The sequence below is a fragment of the Suricata suricatta genome, chromosome 12 (assembly GCF_006229205.1).
Source record: "Suricata suricatta isolate VVHF042 chromosome 12, meerkat_22Aug2017_6uvM2_HiC, whole genome shotgun sequence".
NCBI lineage: Eukaryota > Metazoa > Chordata > Mammalia > Carnivora > Herpestidae > Suricata > Suricata suricatta.
In genome coordinates, this window is record NC_043711.1 from 13,955,274 (window position 1) to 13,973,687 (window position 18,414).

Sequence of the window (18,414 nt, forward strand, 5' to 3'; positions counted from 1 at the left end):
GAGGCGTCGAGGCATTGCGGGCCCAGGCGGCGCCCAGCAGCTCCGCGCGCACCGGCACTGTCAGGTTGGGCACCGCCTGGCGGAGCAGCACGGGCCCAGCCACCGCGCCCTCGCCCTCGGCCGCCTCAGTTACGCTCAGCTCCCAGCCGTCAGGCTCCTCCACTGCCGCAAAGCGCATCTCCAGGCGGGCCCGGCTCGGGCGCTCGGCAGGTTCCACGGCTGACAAATCGAAGACGACGGTCCACTCAGGGCACTGCCCCAAAGCCCAGACGGGCCCCGGGGGACGGGTGGGCGCACCTGGGGAGGTAGGGAGAGGACTCGGCTTGCGCTACGCGCGAGTCTCTGCGGGTGGGGGAAAGGTAAGCGACGGGGCTGGGGGCGGGGGGGGGGGATGAGGGGCGCCAAACTGTGTGCCTTCTAAAGGCGTCAAATGGTGTGAAGTGGCGCAGTGGGTGGAGTGGGGGCAGGGCATCGTTTGCAAGTTAAGAGGCCCTGCCCAGCGCAGACTGGCCTGCCCGCCAACCCCAGGCAGGGTAAGAACGGTTGCCTGGCGCCCGTGGGGAAGCGATGCTGGAGAGGTGGTATCTCCAGGAAAGGCATCAAATGGTGTGAAGCAGCGGGGGGCGGGCTTAAGGGGGGCGGGAAGTGAAGGCAGGGCTTCAGCTGCAAGCTGGGGGCCTTGCCGGTGCAAGGGAGCCTGGCCTTGGGACAACTCCAACCGTCCCCGCAGGTGCCCACGGGGAAGAGCAGATGGAGTGCGGAGGCTAGGTTGCTCGTGGGCTGGACGGGACGAGTGGGGACACTCGGAGGTGCTCTGGCCTCCCCCACGCGGAGCTGGAGGCTCGTGGCAGGGCGCACAGAGAAGTCTCAGCCTCCCGGACACACGCCCCCGACGCAGGCCCCACTTACCGCGGTCCGAGATGTGGCGCACGATGTTTCCGGCGACCCCCAGTTCCTCCATGTGGCACGGTCTCAGGGTGGTCCCCTGGGGCATCCGCCGCTGGCCCACCCTGGCCTCCTGGGGGTCCCGGTGGCGGAAGAGGCGCCACATGATGGGGGGTACTGGCCGGGGCGTGGGTGCGCCCCGGTGCGCGTCAGGCAGCCCGAGAGCCTGGAGCAGGGTGGCGGCGGGGCCCGGGGGCACTGGGGCGCGGGCTGGGGGCGGCGAGGGCAGCAGCAGGGCCAGGAGGAGGAAAAGGACACGGCGACCAGGACGGCAGCAGGGCGATGGCATCTTCCTCGCTGGCGGCGGCCGGAGGAGTGCTCAGGGGTCGCCGGACACCACCGACCTGCAGCCTGGGGGCGGGGCCGAGGTCCCTGGAGGGGCCAGGACACAGGTCTGGGGCTGGGCGGGGTCAGGGTCCCGGGGGACGTGGCCGCGATTCCGAAGCCCGACGAGAGTAGACTCCGGGGGCGGGGTCTCGGAGGTGACGGGCAGGGGTCTAGGGGGAGGTGGCCGACAGTGGCCAGGGCCCAGGTGGGGCGGAGCTGGACGGAGCCAGAGTCCCGGGGAGAGGGGCGTGGTCGGTCCCTGGCAGGGGCGTGGTCGAGTGGGGCTGGGTCCTAAGGGGTTTGAAGATGGTCTAGGAGTTCAGAAGCGCTTGTCTCTCACCAGGCCATTCCTCAGCGGCTTCCTGGAGGCCAGAACCGGGCCCGGTTAGCCCCGGGTCCCATGCTCTGCATACTCCCGTCCCGGCTGCCTTGCCCTTCACTTCCCTTTTTCCTGCCCTGTGGGGGCCCACCTGGGTCCTTCTTCCCTTCTCACATGGCCATAAGACCTTGTCTTCCGCTAGTGGGCATGGCGTCCCTCACCCTCCCCTCAATTAAACCCTTCTCTCTCCTCCCTCCTGAGCTATCCACAGCCCTCCGCCTGACTTACCCCACCACCCGGTTCTGGATAAACCCTTGCACTTTCTATTTCTCCTCTTCCAGGGAGGCAAAACTGGCCAGAGCTCCCTGCCGCTGCACCCAGAGAGGTCTCCTCCCTGGCTCTGGCGTCCCTGGCTGGCTCACAGCCCAGCAAGGGAAGTCTTCACAACCCCTGTGCGTCTCCGTCCACTGCCCTCTGTCTACATCTGCCACAGTCCCTACTTTGCTTCCATGTTCTTGGAACAAGTAATGCAATGTTTTAAAACTTTTAATTAATAGGGTAGGTGTCCAGGCTAAGAGTCCAGAGAAAGGCCTCTAATTTCTAAATAACGTATGGTTTGCATACTTCAGTCTACAAAGATGTCTTCTGCACCTCGAGTTTCCAAAAACGCGACACTGAAATCGCTCTCGTGCGCACCACTGCTCTCTGTAAATTCCATTTCCCTTCCTGCATCAGCAGCACTGCTCTGGTGTGCCCACGGGGAGGGGACCTGCGCGCTGGGGTCTGCCCGTGACCACCTTACCAGATTCAACAAGGGTTTCTGCCCCTGCTCCTTGGTGCCTTCATCAGCGCCTGCTGGTACTGAACCGGCATCTTACTGCGGCTTAATGGTCGTGCTATTAGCTATTCCTGTTCCCACTTAGGGCAGCCCTTCGTGCCTTTGCAGACGGTCTGTCTCTGCAGAAGTGGATTCCACCTTCTAGTTACAGACCAATGTATTAAGTTCCTTGAGCTGGTAATATATTCTCATGATCTAGACATCAGAAAGAACAGAAAACTCGCAGTGTGCCTGAGCCGCTCCTGGGGCGCAGCCTTGGGGGGGGGTCTTGCTTCCGTGTGGTATTTCACACAAATCTTGCTGGTGTCTCACACAGGGGCATTACATTACTGTCCCCTGCATCCCCTCGCTTTGCAGAGCAATCTAGCTCAGAGGCCCTTTTGCGCAAGGATCTACTTCACTGGAGATGGATGACCTCAGTCACTTCAGTCCATTCTTTCCTTGGGCTAGACCACTGGATTCCCTTCCTGGGAGCATGCATCCCATCCTCTGCCCTCTCCTCCGTGGCTTACTCTCTCTTGCTCGCTCTCGCGCTCTCTCTCTGCCACCGGCAGAAGCCCGTGACCTGTGCGGTTACAGATGAGCCCTGTGTGCTCTTGTTCTTCTGGCTTTGCCTGCTGGCTCCCTAAACAGAGCAGAGGGGGGTTCCCAGCTTCTGGACTGTTCTCATAGTTCAACTGCTAGACGACACAATCTCCCTTTTGGGCTCTGGTTTCATTTCACAGCCTCTACTTCGGTTTCAAATCTGATCTGTGGTGGGTTTGCCCTCGGGCTGATCTGAGACCCCACGAAGGTTTGCTCTCTTCTCCAGATGGTTACCAAGTATCCTGACAGCTCCGGCCTCCCAGTGAGCTTTAGGACTGGAGTCAATCCTATTTACGGACTCAGCTCTGTTCTGCACTGCTTCAGTTTCTACATAATAGGTTTAATTCCTTCAAGGATCGGTACCCTGCCACGTGCCTTTTTATCAGAACTTTCCCAATGATGGTCTATTTTTCTGTACTAGCTTCCAAGCACCCCTCCCCCCTCAAAACCAGTGTAGGTATTTGGGGGCATGTGTGGCTTCTCTATGGTGTCAGATTTATGCTTTTCAGTTTCACTGCACCACCACGAGGAAAAGAGAATCAGAACCAGGGTGGAGGCTGGAGGGATGTGAATGAGGGCAAGCAGCGTCTTGGGTGGATTGTGGATGTTTCCTCAGAGGTAAGGAGGAGAGGGAGTTGTGAGGGGACACCCTAGGGCTTGGCAAGGTTTTCATCCTGAGTTTCCATCAACGTCTTCCAGAGAGACGTTCGGGGTGGGTATGGGGGCTGGTCCCAGATATTTTCAAAGATGATAGGAGGGTCAGGCAGACCTGGAGACAGAGATCGGTGCACAGAGGGGCACCGTGAGGTGGGAGAGAAACTTGGAAGTTGCGGTGAATTAAATGAAAGGGGCCTGGGTGGGGAAGACCGGCAAGGAAATGGTGGTACCGTGGGGCAGGAAGGCAGACCCAGCGTGGGGTGAGGAGGGCCCTCCACGCTGCTGATCCTGGCAGAGCCTGAGGCAATGATGGGGACTTCAGACCGAGGGGCTGGGTCATGACCAGGGCAAGGGGCCTGGGGGGGGGCACTCGAGGGGGCTGACAGCGGTGTAAGTCCCTGATGGGGGTCTGCCAGATGACCTGGGGCTCTGGGAGGGAGAAAGGGTGAGAAGAGAGAGAGAAGCGGCAGGAATGAGGCTGAGCAGTGAGGAAGGGGGCGGTGCTACCTCACTGGCACATTTTGTTTTTGTAGCTCCTGAATTAAAAGTGGTCTCCATCGTCATTTCCTTGCTGTTCTCAAGGCTCCCTGATTTTTCGTCTATGCAGCCTGCGCGATGCTAGTTCTGAGTGCTTGAGATTTCCCCCGTGGCTGGGTTGGTCAGTCGTGAGCAATGTCCTGTGTTTAAAAAGAACATCTGTTCACCCTGCTCCTGGGCTGCTTGAGTGTGAGCCCGGACTCCCTCCCTTAATCCCCTCATGCAGGGATTCTGGGTTGCACACTGTGGAACGTTCCCGATCGAGAACTCCACCTGAATTTCTTGTCCTGTCTTTTACTTGCAACTTTCACGTACCCTGGACTTGAGGTCTTTTAACCAGTACAGAGGTGGATATTTTTGTTTAAAAAATGTTGCAACCATTACAATTATTTCACGTATGCTTATGTGGACGCATAATATTTGGGATTCTATCTTCTTATTTTGCATTACTTATCCTGCTTTTACTAACCTTCCTTTTTTGCATTTATTTTGTTGTGCCTGTTTTTCCCCCGGGCTCCCCTCTACGCCCCAACAGCATTAACAGAAGTACTTACAGTAGACTAACGGTAACCCCCACCCTCCTGCCAAGTGCAAAGGCCCCAACCCCATTTTGATATTTACTATGTCAGGTCTCACTTTCTTTAAACCTCAAGTTGGGCATTTAAAATTTCCCACCCAGGTATGTGTCATTGCATCTGCTGATCTACCTCTTGGGATGGCATTCCTGTTTTCTGAAATACACCCATTGAGATCTGTGGATGGTACATTTTCATAGATTTTGTTCTTGTGGGCATCCCGTCTCTGGAGTAGTCTTTTTTTTTTTTTTAAGATTTTATGTACTTTATTTTTTTAAATGTTTTATTTATTTTTGAGAGAGAGAGAGAGAGAGAGAGAGAGAGACAGTACGAGCAGGGGAAGGTCAGAGAGAGAAGGAGTCACAGGATCTGAAGGCAGGCTCCAGGCTCTGAGCTAGCTGTCAGCACAGAGACCGATGCGGGGCTCGAACCCACGAACCGTGAGATCATGACCTGAGCTGAAGTCAGATGCTTAACTGACTGAGCCACCCAGGCACCCCAAGATTTTATTTATTTTTTAAAGTGACCTCCATATTCAACATGGGGCTCGAACACATGACCTTGAGATCAAGAGTCCTGTGCCTGGCAGGCTGAGCCAGACAGGCGTCTTTGAGTGAACGCTGTCAAAATTGTGTATGAAGGGGCACCTGGGTAGCTCAGTCAGTTAAGCACCTGACTCTTGATGCTGGCTCAGGTCATCATCTCACAGTTCGTGGGATTGAGCCCCACCCTGGGCTCTGTGCTGACAGGGCGGAGCCTGCTTGGGGTTCTCCCTCTCCCTTTGCTGCTCCCCACTCATGGACGTGCATGCTCACTCTCTCTTTCAAAGAAAACTGTGTAATTCCCAGATGCTGGTTACTTTTTTCAGCACCTGACATGCTAGTGTCCTCCATGGTCGTCCAGCATCCCTCACTGATAGTGTCACGGTTCATTGGCCATCTTCTCTGTAGCTGTTTTGCATTTTTCTCGGTGATGTGTTTGGGGCATGGATGTCTTTTTATTCGTCCTCTTTATGATTCACGCCTTTACATCTTGAAAATGCTCCACACTGCATCTTCTCATATGGTCTCTCTGTTCTCCTATGAGAACTCAGCTAGACCAGGTGATTCTCAGAATTCTAGCTGTCATATTTTTTTTTTGCTGTCTTCTGGGCCATTTCTTCACAGCTTTCAAGTTACTGATTCTCTCTTCAGCTGTATCTAATTTCGTGTCTTAACATCCACAGCAGGTTGAGCAGTGGTCCCCAAAAAGGTATGGCCACATCCTAGTCTCTGGCACCTGTGAATGTGACTTTATTTGGAAAAGAAGGTCTCTGCAGATGTGAGTAAGTGAAGGGATCTGGGATGACCTCGTCCTGGCTTTAGGGTGAGCCCTAAATCCAAGGGCAAGTGGCCCTGGATCAGAGAGAAGAGCCAGAGAGGAGAAGACAGAATATGGAGATTGGGGGGATACAGAGAAACACCTGCAGACCCCAGAAGCTGGAAGAGACAAGGAAGGATCCTCTGCTGGAGACTTCGGAGGTGGCATGGCCCTGCTGGCAATTTTAGACTTCTGGTCTCCAGGACTGTGAGGGATACATTTTTGTTGTTTTAAAGCTCCCCTCAACATGTGGTAAACTGTTACGACAGCCCTGGCAAAGTAATACGACATCCAATGTCATTTTTGATGGTCTTCCATGCCTTTTGTTTTTTTTACATAAGATTTTTATTTTAGGATAAGTGTAGATTTGCGGAGATGCTGCGAAGCCCGTACAGGGAGCTCCGGTGGAGCCCTCACCCCGCCTCCCTGACTGTCACTGTCTTGCACCTCCACACTGTACTTGTCACAACTAGGAAACCAAGGCTGCGACAGTGCTGTGAACTAAGTGGAGGCCTTGTTGAGGTTTTGCCAGTTTTCCCACGGATGTCCTCTTTCTGGCCATGATCCACACATTCAGTCACCGTGTCTTCTCAGTCCCCTCTGGTGTAGGACAGCTCCTCGGCCCCCTCGGTCTCCATGACCCGATGGCCTGGAGGGGTCCTGACCACGTTTTTGTAGTTTGTTCCACACGCTCTTCGCTTTTCCTCCCATTCCATTTTATACCCGACTGCGCTGGCTCCAGCCAACCGTGGGGAATTTAGTTCTGCTGGTGATGCCCGTGGGGTCGATCGGGGCAGTGTGGGTCCTGGAATGCCCTGCCATTTCTGTGAGGAGTCTGTATTTTCATCCTGCTGGAAATGCTGGCCAGGTGCCAGCTCCCCAACCCACATCCTGGCTGCACATTCTCTGGGCAGACAGACGAGGGAGCAGTGCCGAGTGGGGCTGGGTGGTCTGGCCTGCTCTTTGCCTTGGGGTCTGCATTAACAAGGACATCTCCACGAGGAGATCATTAGTTTACAGCAGGAAGATCTTTCACGTTTTTAGTTTTGGCCAAGCAGATACTCCCCTTTCCCATCTCCAGAGTTCTCTTTAGCTATTGCTTTTTCTGGAAGCCTCTGAGGGTTTGTCAGACTCTTCGGTGAGACCTCACTGATGTCTTCATGGAATTCCCAACTCACGTTCCCTGGACATTGGACCGTCTAACACCCCCCAAACTAGCTCCTAATCCCCCTCTGCCAGTGCACACAGCCCTGCCACAACCATCTCAGTAAATGGCAGCTGGAGCCAGAAGTCTTGGATTGTCTTTGTTTCTTTTTATTTGTTTCACCTAAAACAGCATAGTTGGGATCTGACCACACTCCTCCTCCTGGTTATGGCCCCTGTACCCACATGCCTGATGACAGTGACAGCCTGGTGGTGATCGGTCACCTTGGCCAACATGCCCCACACAGCCCAGCTGGGGAGACCACACCTGCCGCCCAGCCTCTCATGTCTGTGATCCCCGCTCACCTGGCTGGTCCCTCTCTGCCCTGGGTGCCGGCTTTTTGGCCTCAGAAACCCCCACTTGTAGTCTCATAGCTTGAGGGTGCAAAGTGCTTTTATTTATGTGAACAGTCATAGAGCCAATCTTTGATTCAGTTCCCTGCTCTGGTAACCCTCCAGTTCTCTGCTCCCCTGCCTGTATACTCCAAGGAGGTTTTTTTAAATCTCTGCCTCTCTCATCCTACTCACTGCCCGTTCTGACCCACCACATCGAGTTCTGAGCGCACTGCTTCCCTGAAACCGCTTTTCCCAGGTTGTTCGCTGATGAGGCCTCCAGAAGCCCGATCACAGGGGCCGCTGGCCCAGTGCCTCGTCAGTCGCCAGGAGCCTCCCCCCGCGCTGCTGCTCCAACACTCCTCGTGCTGTCTCTGGGGCGCTGCACACCCTAGACTCCACTGCACCTGCCTCTGTTCACTCCTGGGGCCCCTGCAGGCTGGGGGCTTTGAATACCATCTAGCTTACAACATGGGCTAGTGAGTCCTGGGGCTCCTACCTCCATGATGCTTGATGAGGCCCCCATTTTCTCCCTTCCCTAGGACTCCCACCTGGGCCAGACTGGGTCTGAGCCCCCAGCCTTACCTCCTGCTTGGCTGACTGCTGGGCTGCCCTGCTGGACCTCAAGGCCAAGAAGAGTCAACAAGGACAGAGCAGGGGCTGTCTGGGCCCCCACGGCACCCGTCATCTCCATCACCACCGCCACCCGCTGAGAGGTTACTCTCTGGCCTGGCTAACGAGCGCCCCGCCGGACCAGCTCCTCAGCCTGGCCTCACTGCTCCTACCACCCAGACCCTGACTCTTGCCTTTCACCCCTCTGCCCCCACCCCCACCCCCACACCTCTCTACCCACTCCCTGTCTGTCCTCACTACCACCCAGCTCTGCTGCTACACCATCCATGCCTTTATTACAGTCTCTTTTGGATGCAGGCTCCAGGGAGCAGCGTCCGTGTTGGGGCGACATCATCCACTGCCTTGTCTCTAGGGCCGGCCCAGAGAGTGCGCAGCCGGACAGACAGATGTGGCTAAAGGAATGAACCGGGGCGGCGGCCCCTCCACACTCACTCAGCTTTGCTGGGCTTGGGGCTCGGGATCTCTGCCGCGTCGTATTCTCGCACGTCCTTCAGTTCGCGCACCTGGCCGGTCAGCACCTTGGCAGCAAAGGCCACGATGTACTGTGGGAGGAGGAGGCGCCGGTGAGGAAAAGCCCTGATCCTGCTGCCCAACGAGAGGCCAGGCCGCGCGCTCCCGCCACCAGCCCTGTGCACGTGCAGTTCCTGCTGCTCCATGTGCCCCCGCCCCCACCCCCCGTGCGCCCCAGAAGGGGGCTGTGCCTGGACCACTGCTTGGGGGCGGGGACCAGGACAGGACTACCAGCTGAGGAGGGGCGGGTGGGCGAGGAGCCGGGGGCTCCGACTCACCAGGAACCAGTAGAGGTTCATGAGGGTGAGCAGCAGAAGGAGCGCGTTGAAGAAGAAGTAGAAGGGGATGTCCGGCACGGAGCGCAGGCTGCAGTGGCACGTGGCGTACAGGACCTTGAGCGGGAACCAGTAGAGGCGGAACCAGAACCTGCCAAGGGAGGGGTGGGTTGGGAAAGCCGTCCGGGAGAGGGGGCAGGGGGAGGGCTGCTAGACTCAGCCCCTGCGCTGGCCTATCTAGACTCACCCATCTGTCCCTGCACATCCTGCCCGTCCCTATCTGCTGCCCACCGCTGAATTTGCCCTGCTTCTGTTCCCCTCAGGCTTTCGTGTCCTGGACGCCCCGCCCACCTTACCAGCCCCACCGCCTTCCCGCAGGGATTCTCTCCTTCCCACAAGCCCCACCTCCTCCCCGAGTGCCCGCCCCTTCTAGCCCGGCCCACCTCCTTCCCTGCCTGGCTCCGCCCCTTACCACCAGCTCCCGCCTCCCTCCCTGCCCCGCTCACCAGCTGAGGCAGAAGCTGAGGCAACCCAGGTCAGAGGCCAGCGCGTGCAGCCTGTGGTGGGAGCCCCCGCGGGACTTGAAGTAGACATTGAGCTTGGTAAATTCCAGCTGCACGTCGCTAATGTCATGCAGGAAGAGCACAAGGACGCCCACATTGTGGTACCTGGGGAGGGAAGTGAGGCCGGACAGGAGACAGTGGGTTACACTGGGGGCCCTTCCCCGGCGGCAAGGCTGCACCCCAAGCTTCCTGTCCCTCAGAGCTGTCCTCCCTGGCCCCCGTTATGTGCCCATTCCTGCCGCTGGCCAGGTCAGTGGCAGCACCCAAGCTGTACCTGCCCCTACCTGCAGCCTCCCTGTCTCTCTGTCCCAAGGTGACCTAGGGGCCTCCCTGGAAGTTCTCTGTCTGCCCCTCCTCATCTCTGGGCCCCCTGACCCTCAGTAACCCGGACCGTTTTGTATCCAGATCCCCCACAAGTGTGCCCCTCACCTTGAACATCACTGCCATGCTAACGCTCCTAGGTTTGTTCGTTTAACCTGAACACCGCTGCAAGCTGTAGATTTGCCCAGGAAAGGCCAACTCCCCATGAGGCTCTCAAGCTTGCAGGTGGTCCCGGTATCCCTCCCCAGCATTCCACCTTACAGCTGCTTGGGCCACAGAGCCTGAATTCAGCCTGGCGGGGCTGGCTCTCTCTCTGCCCTCTTGACAGCTCATGTGCCACAGGCCCTTTGCACATGCTGTCCCCATCACCTAACATGTACCTCCCCAGGATTCATGGGGCCTTCCTTCATCTCCTTTCAGTCTTGGCTCACCTGTCACCAACCACCCATCCGCACCTCACTACCCCTGTGGCCCTGATCTCCGGACTTGATTTTTTTTCATAGGTATCACTTTCAAACAAACTCTTAGTTCTTTTCTCATTTGTTTGTTTGGGTTGTATCATCTGAGTCTACTCTAGAGCAGTGCTATCTCATAGAATTTTCTAGAATGGCAGGAATATTCTAAACCTGCCTTGTCTAAGAGAGCCATCAGCCCCATGTGACCACTGCGCAGTGGAAATGTGGCTGGTATGGCTGAAGAACAGAAATATATGACTTTAGTTCAGTGTAATTAAAGTTGAAACAGGCCCCTGCGGCCAGCAGCTCCTACACTGGAGGACAGAGCTAGATTGGCCAGTCCAATAGGAACAGAACGTGAACCATCTGGTTAGATTCTCTATCAGCCACGTTAAAAAAAAAAACAGGGGCACCTGGGTGGCTCAGTCAGTTAAGCCTCCGACTTTGGCTCAGGTCATGATCTCACGTTCGTGGGTTCGAGCCCCGCGTTGGGCTCTGTACTGACAGTTCAGAGCCTGCTTCAGATTCTGTGTCTCCCTCTCTCTGCCCCTCCCCGTCTCATGTTCTGTCTCTCTATATCAAAAATAAATAAAATATTTAAAAAAGAAAAAGAAAACACAACCACACACCAGGAAAGAGGAAATAAAATTAATCTTAATGTTATATTCTAATTAACTCGTACTTCCAAAATTCTGTCATTAAAAAAACCTTTTTTTTTAGTTATTTATTTTTGAGAGACAGAGAGAGCACAAGTAGGGGAGGGCCAGAGAGAGAGAAGGAGACACAGACTCCGAAGCAGGTTCCAGGCTCTGAGCTGTCAGCACAGAGCCCGACGCGGGGCTCAAACTCACAAACTGTGAGATCATGACCTGAGCTGACGTCAGACGCTTACCTGACTGAGCCACCCAGGCGCCCCTAAGATACTGTCATCGTAATACACAGCTGATACAGCAAAAGCATTGGCCACGCACGTTCACTCTCCTTTGCCTTTGAAATCGCAGTGGAGTTTACCGTATGCATGTTGAAGTGCCGACGGGCTACGTCTGAAGCACGCAGGGGCCACGTGCTGGCCGCAGTGGGCTCTAGAATGCCGAGGCCGCCATGGGGCTCGAGGGGGCTGGATGAGCAGAATGGGGGGCTCTCTGCACCTGACAGACCCCATCCCTCTGGAATCTCTCTCCAGAGCCCACCCTCTCGGACCCTCACCCCCTTCCCCTGGATGCATCAGCCTGTGCCCGTGCCAGCCTCCTCTTTGCTCATGTTCCACCCTCTGCCCTCCTGCTGCCCCTGGACTCACCGGAAGGCATAGGAGGAGACGATGAGGACCAGGGTGACCACATGGTGGACGAGCATGACCACTGAGTCCTTGCGCCAGGCATCCATGTACAGTGTGGCATAGATGGAATGGCCGTAAAAACTCCCCTGTAGCAGATAGGCGGCTGCAATGTCCCGTGGGACTGCCATGCCCGACGTCCAGCCTGGGGGATGGCAGGACTGTGTTGGCAGGGACCCACAGGGCCCCCAGGAACCCGCAGGCTGGGATGCATTGTCCACCAGCCAGGGCCTGCCCCCATTCCTGCAGGTGTTCTGCTCCCTGGTTTTCTGTTCTCATTCTCTACCCGTTTCTCCTCTTACTCCTCAGGCTCTCCTGAGCCAGCCCCAATGCTCCTGTCCCGGGCTCTCCAATCCCAGCAAGTCCCCAGCTGGATGGAGGCTGCCACCCACCTCGCCAGGCTGGGCGGAGCAGCTGAGGCAGACATCAGACCTGCCAATGCCATGGGGTACGCACTGTCCCACCAGGTGGGTTGTGGCTCCTCTTCACCGGCTCCTGCAGCCACCCCATTCTTCCTGGCATCTGTGCCCACCCATATTCAGGCTTCACGGCCCCCCGGTGACACTGACCCCCAGCTCTCCACGTCACCTCGGCTTCCTCACCAAGAGGGCTCTACCTGCATTGATCTGGACTTCTCTGGATTGTGCCTCCTTCTCTGTCCACCCCCCAAAATGGCCTCCTTGGGCTCCATCCCAGGCCTCCTGGCCCTCAGCCTCAGAGACCTGGAACCAGACCCTCATGTTCCCCTGAAGCCTGGCCATCCCCTAAAAATCCCAGTGCCCTTGCCTCAGTGACAGTTCTTCATCTGTGCCTTGACCTCTGGGATCCACCTGGACTCCCACCCAGGGGCCCCTTCCGTCCATGCCTCTGCTCACTTCCTCTGCCCCTGCCACCCTGCCACTGGCCCAGGTGCCCCGGCCTCCCACCCAGCTCCCGCTCAGCCCTTCCTGACCTTCTAGAGCCTGTTCCTGACTGTCCGCTCCCCATGGCGGCCTCAACGGCCGTGATCCAGCAAACCCGCTCCTGGCACGTGCTCAACGGAACCAAAACACACACATAGCACTGTTCACAATCCCCAAAAGGTGGAAGCAACCCAAGTGTCCAATCAGCTAGTGAATGGGTGAGCAAAACATGGTCTGGCTGCACAATGGAACAGCACTAAGCCATAGAAAGGAGTGACGCACTGGCACACACGGCAGCGTGGACGGACCTCAAAACCAAGAAGCTGAGCGAAGGAAGCCAGACACAAAAGGTTACACAGTGCATCATCCCACAGGTATGAATCGTCCAGAATGGGAGAATCCTCAGGGGCTGGGAAGGGGGTGCTGCTCATGGGGACAGGGTCTCCTGTCGGGGTGATGGAAAAATGTCCTGGAACTAGACAGAGGTGATGGTGGCACAAGATTGTGAACGCACTGAAAGCCTCTGAACTGTTCATTTTAAAATGGTGAGTTTTTAATTTTTTTTTAATGTTTATTTTCGAGAGAGAGAGAGAGTGCAAGCGCACATGCAAGCAGGGGAGGGGCAGAGAGAGAGGGGGACAGAGGATTCCAAGCAGGCTCTGACAGCAGAGAGCCTGATGCAGGGCCCAAACCCACGAACTGTGAGCTCATGACCTGAGCTGACGTCAGAAACTTAACCAACTGAGCCACCCAGGCGCCCCCAAATGGTGCATTTTTGAAAACTATGATAAAACACATGCAACAGAAGTATTGCCATCTGAGGCATTTTTAAGTTCCATAGCGTTAATGTGTTCAGACTGTTGTGTGTGGGCGTCTTCATGCTGGAAAACTTAAACTGTGTCCCCACTGAACACCGCTCCCCAGTCTGCCGCCCACCCGTCCACTTCCGGCCTCTGGGAACCTGGCTACTCCAGGGACCCCGTATAAGTGAAGTCACACACTACCTGTGACTGGCGAATTGTGGTTGATTTTACATCATGTATGTTTTACCTAATAACAAAAAATGCAGCCACCATCCCACCACTTTCCCGGGTCCAGGGGCACCCCAAAGCTTGACCGCAAAACCCACAGTTGTGGCAGGGCCCTCCCTCCGAGGTCTGTCCTCAGCCATGTGGGAATGCTGCAGGCGGCGGAGGGCCCCCAACGCACACCGCCGCCGGGTGCTTCTGTCCCTCTTTAGAAGTAAGCGAGGTCGGGGTGGCTCAGTCTGCTAAGCATCTGACTCTTGATTTCATCTCAGGTTTGTGAGATAGAGCCCCGCACCGGGCTCGGTGCTGACAGCATGGGGCCTGACTGGGATTCTCTCTCCTCTCTCTCTGCCTCTACTCCTCACTCATGCTCTCCCTCTCTGTCTCTCAAAATAAAAGAAGAAGAAGAAGGAAGGAAGGCGGAGGCACCTGTCACACTGGCAGGACTTGTACCCTGGGCGAGCGTCCCCCTCCAGCCTCAAGCCTCAGAGCTGAGGCAGGGCAGGGACAGGGGAGGGACAGGGGGCACACATACAATTCATCATCCAGACTCTGTCTGCACCTCGGTGCACTCGGGGGCCGGGCTCCGTCCACAGACGGCCAGCCTGCTCTCCACACTCACATCCACCTACTGCTCTGGGCCCTGGGTGTCACCCCCACCACATCCCCCATTCAGGCCTCTGGGACCAGCGCCTGGGTGTCCTAAGCCCAGCTCCTGCTCTCCCTGAACCGCCCCCACCCCAGATCCAGCCCCTGGAATCCTCCCCATCCCCCTTGCTCACCCCAGCCTCTGGCCTGACAGAATCCTACCAGTTCTGCCTTCAAAACATTTCCCAAGCCAGCCACTTCTCTCTCTCATTCTGGGCAGAGCCCTTTTGTACCCTGGCTGCTGCCCTCATTCCCCTGCTCGTTTGGGCCCCCTCTGCTCCCTTGGGAAATACCGTCTTGGGGGGCTCCTCACTGCCTCTGGTCTGCCAGGAGTGTGCCCAGCCCATGGCGGCCGGTGCACTTCTGATCTCTTCTAGGCACCTCCAGGTCCCCATTCAAAAGTCACTTTGGGTGGGGCCGTCTTTATCCCTGTAGAAAATCCTCCATCCCCTCCTCTCCCTCAAGTTTTCTCAGGCTGTTCACAGATTTGGCATTTCACTGGCACCACAAGACATCAAGGCTGGGAGCTTCCGTGCTCACAGCCGCATCAGCACAGTGCCTGGTACACAGTAGGTGCCCACTCAATGCACATACAAATAAGCATGTGATCACAGCATAACTTACAAGAAAAAGTCAACTCCATGCCTAAAACTGAGACAGTTCCATTGTGGCTCATTCACATAAAGGAAAACTGAATGACAGCTAAAACCTGCCCTCTAGGGATTTATGAGAATGGCCACGTGGGTGACCCACCACGATGGACAGGTGCCCAGCAAACTCAGTGCTTGTCACCAGGATGCCAAAACACAGCAGCTCTGTGCCCAGCCCTCTGATGGGAGCATGGGGCTTAGTGCCACCAGGAGCCTTCTGAAACTGTATGTCACGTGGGAGGACACGTCCATGTGTGGCCCTGGTACACAGCTGGGTGGTCAGCACAGGAACAGAGAAATCCTGACACTCCTGTCCCAGATCCAGTTTTCTATAACAGCCCGCCTGCTGGCAATAAAGGACACTGCAGTCACCTTCCTGCCTATCCCAACAAGCTCAAGCCTTGAGAACCCTCGTATCTAATCCAGTCAACGGATGCAGCCATTTCTCACCATCTTCATCTCTTTGCCAAGCTGGTTGAAACCACATAAGTCCCTCACCTCCCCACTGGGCCACTTTCTTCCTTACCCAAGACTCTCCTGCTTCCACATGGCAGCCCAAAGCTTTTTATGATTCACAAACCCCTCTCAATTAGGATGAAACTCGAGCTCCTCCTATGCTCCTCTTGTCCTCATGCACCAAGCCCATGCATGTCCCAGGACCTTTGCACATGCTGTTCCAGACACCTGGAATGCCCACCTGGGCCCACACAAAGGGTCTCCTCTTTCATGGCGCCTCCCTGAGCCCTAATAGGACCAGTTTCTAAATAGGACATTTTCCTGTCTCCAAAGCCCTTTGATCACCCTTGGCTTGGGGCTACCTTGGGGCATTGGCTTGGGGCAGACATCCAACATGAGACATGTGATGAGTGTCTGGCTCCCCCATGTACCCTTCTCCATGTGCAGAGCAGAACCCTCCCCTACCCGGCTCCATCTGGCAAGGCCCCTACCGTAGAACACGGAAGGTGGGTCGTGAAAGAAGGGGTAGTCGGTGCCGAAGAGCAGGTAGGCGCTGTAGCTCCAGGCGCCCAGGTAGAAGAGAAACTTCCAGGCACTCTCAGGCATCTTGGCGGCATCTCTAGGCTGGAGGCGATACCGCTTGGCCAGGGGCTACAGGTGAGAAGGTGGGTGGCCATCAGCGCTGGGGGCCCAGGGCTCAGGGGTTCTCTAGGCTGTGCGGTGTTGGGGAGGGCTGGGCCCAGTACCCACAGCGGCCTGGAGGGTAACCAGAGCCCACGTGTGCCAGTCAAGGGCTAAACTTAGTGCTCAGCTGTCCGGTGCAGGGTGGGGAGGCGGGTGAGGGAAGACCTGAGGGAAAGCCCTGACAGCAAGGAGGGGGACATGTGAGTGTAAGGCAAGGGAGACCAGTGGGATCAGCCCAGGGGAGCTGGGGGTCACAGAGGATGCTGGGGATATCACAGGGAGGAGGGGGATATGGAGGGGACTGTGGGGGTAAACCTGTGAAGAGAGCTTGGAGGTGAGTTTGGGGACATCTGGGAGAAGAGAGGTGGGGCTGGAGCCCCTGTGGGAGGTACCTCGGAGGGAGAATTTGGGGGCAGACTAGAGAGAAACCAGGGTTGGGAGAGATGGAGTGGGTAGGTGGGGAAGAGCATGAGAATGTGGGAGGACCAAGGAGGGGAGAATGGGGCAGAGAGAGAAAGGGGAGGGGGAGGGAAAGGGCGTTCAGTGAGATGGTCAACACGACCAGAGCCACAGGGACCTAAGGAGACACCAGGGAGGACTGGAAGGAAGAGGGATCGTGCAACGGTGAGGCATGGAGTGATGGGGGGGGGGGCACACAGTTCCCCTGGAGCCCAGGAGCCTGGGCCTCAAGCTCCCTGGGGGCGGAGCTCCAGAGCTGCTGGGTCAAGCCCACCCCCTTCCCTCCAGGAGAGGCTTGAGGGGGCTGGAGCACCAACAGTTGCCATGGAGACAGCCAGAGCCTGTTCCGGTAACCCCTGGCAACCAGGCGCCTGCCAAAAAGATGAGCTTTGGAGGAAAGGGCAGCCCTCCACCCATTTCTTGGGAAGGGCGAGCCTGGAATTGCTCTCATCCCACCGGGACTGACCCGAGCTCCAGGGATTCCAGAAGGGAGGGTGTCCACGATCTTGCCACCAGGCCCCCTCCTTGCCAAGCCTCCTCCTCAGGGAAGGGGCCCGCTCCACACTGGTTGTCCCAGAGCAACCACATCCCCCGCCTGGGCTCTGACCCTCAACTTCCTGGATCTCCCACTTCCCGCTGGAAATTGGGAAAGTAGGGGGAGCAACAAAGCCAGACATGGACCTGCGGAGGGGCACTCGTGCCTGCTTCCCCCTCCCTGGAGCAGGGTGGTGGCTGGGGTCTCTTCCCCACATGGGTGATAGGGGGATGGTGGTGGGGACGGCGGCAGCCAAACAACACCCTATCCTTGACTTAACAAGGGCCAGCCTCTTCCCAGCCAGCAGAGAAAGGCCCCTTTGTTGGCGCCGAGCACTCTGTCCCTGCACCCCCTGCCACTTCCAGCCAGATTGGGGCGGGGTAACCCCAGTCAGTCCATGGGGGAGTCGCAGCCAAGCTAGGGGCCCAAGCGCCCTCCCAACAGCTCTCCTAGCAGGGACCCCTCCCTAAGGATGGGAGAGAGGCCAGGCGCCAATGTCACTCACAGGGTCACTCTCCAACTGGGGCGATAGCCTCCCCAGACTCGCAAGAAACTGGGCAATTCAGACGCAGCCGCTTGGAGGCAGCCCAGTTCCGCCGTGGAGACCTGGACCGTGGCACCTCCCGAGACTGCGACCACCAGCGTGGTCCGGGAGCCCAGGCCTTTGCCTCCCCAGGTCGGAGGGTGGCGCTGACTCCAGACATGCGCGAGGCAGCGCCCGGGTAGCTCCGGCCTCTTGTAGCAGCGGACAAGCCGACTCCGCCGCCGCAAGAACCTCGGGTCCCGCTCGCTCCGGTTCCCAACGCGCCCCGCATGGCCCCGAGGCGCAAGGCGCAGGCGGCTTCAGTGCACCAAGCCCACCCCGCCCGCTCCTCCACCCCGGGTTCGGCCTCGTCCAAAAGACGTGCGGCAGCCACCGCCCGGGGCCCCCTCATCGCGCACTAATAAGGGGTCTAAGTCGTCCCTGGTTCCCCCACATCTCGAACACCCCATCCGTGTGGAGGTCCCCACGTCCCCGGGGTTCCTCCAGTGCGGCCACACCCCCGCATCCACCCCACCCCCACCCCTCTCAGCCCTGAAGGGACCAGCTCCTCCAGCCGGAGGCCCCCCAGAAAGAGGCACGCGAGGGCCCAGGGTCCCTGTCCCGGGCCCCGTGTCCCGGGCCCCCCGATAACAGCTCGGCCCCGCCCCCAGCCCGGGGCCTCACGTCCCGGCCCTCTGTGGCACTGACCCGAAAGAGGCGCGCGGTGGCCGCCGAGCGCAGCGCCGTCCAGCCGAGCGCGC

At 57.5% G+C, this 18,414-nt stretch overlaps 2 protein-coding genes across 2 annotated transcripts in view; both read right to left on the reverse strand.

Moving 5' to 3' along the window:
• The window catches only part of GDF1 (growth differentiation factor 1), a 1,825-nt gene extending 573 nt beyond the window's left edge, over positions 1-1,252 (reverse strand). Inside the window, exons 1-2 of the mRNA XM_029918751.1 lie at positions 910-1,252; positions 3-297 (exon numbers count right to left, since the gene is read on the reverse strand). Of these exons, the coding sequence (XP_029774611.1) occupies positions 3-297; positions 910-1,234 (620 nt within the window). The 5' untranslated portion in view covers positions 1,235-1,252. The remainder of the gene's footprint in view (positions 1-2; positions 298-909) is intronic.
• Positions 1,253-1,544: 292 nt separating this feature from the next.
• On the reverse strand, positions 1,545-18,408 carry CERS1 (ceramide synthase 1). Its single transcript, XM_029918749.1, has 7 exons — positions 18,362-18,408; positions 15,944-16,103; positions 11,733-11,913; positions 9,603-9,764; positions 9,100-9,247; positions 8,744-8,853; positions 1,545-1,634 (listed from the first exon to the last, which is right to left on the reverse strand). Exons 2-7 carry the CDS (start codon positions 16,056-16,058, stop codon positions 1,592-1,594), a joined length of 759 nt encoding a protein of 252 aa, XP_029774609.1. The 5' UTR covers positions 16,059-16,103; positions 18,362-18,408; the 3' UTR covers positions 1,545-1,591.
• Between the last annotated feature and the right edge of the window lie 6 nt (positions 18,409-18,414).

What these genes read in the sequence shown, in the direction of transcription:
- CERS1 (XM_029918749.1), bottom strand. Translation starts at nt 16,058, where the DNA reads ATGCCTGAGAGTGCCTGGAAGTTTCTCTTCTACCTGGGCGCCTGGAGC. An exon ending in TGAACCTCTACTGGTTCCTG is followed by an intron (nt 8,854 to 9,099) that starts GTGAGTCGGAGC and finishes CTCCTCCCACAG; the next exon opens with TACATCGTGGCCTTTGCTGC. An exon ending in CCCAAGCCCAGCAAAGCTGA is followed by an intron (nt 1,635 to 8,743) that starts GTGAGTGTGGAG and finishes TCTGGCCTCCAG; the next exon opens with GAAGCCGCTGAGGAATGGCC.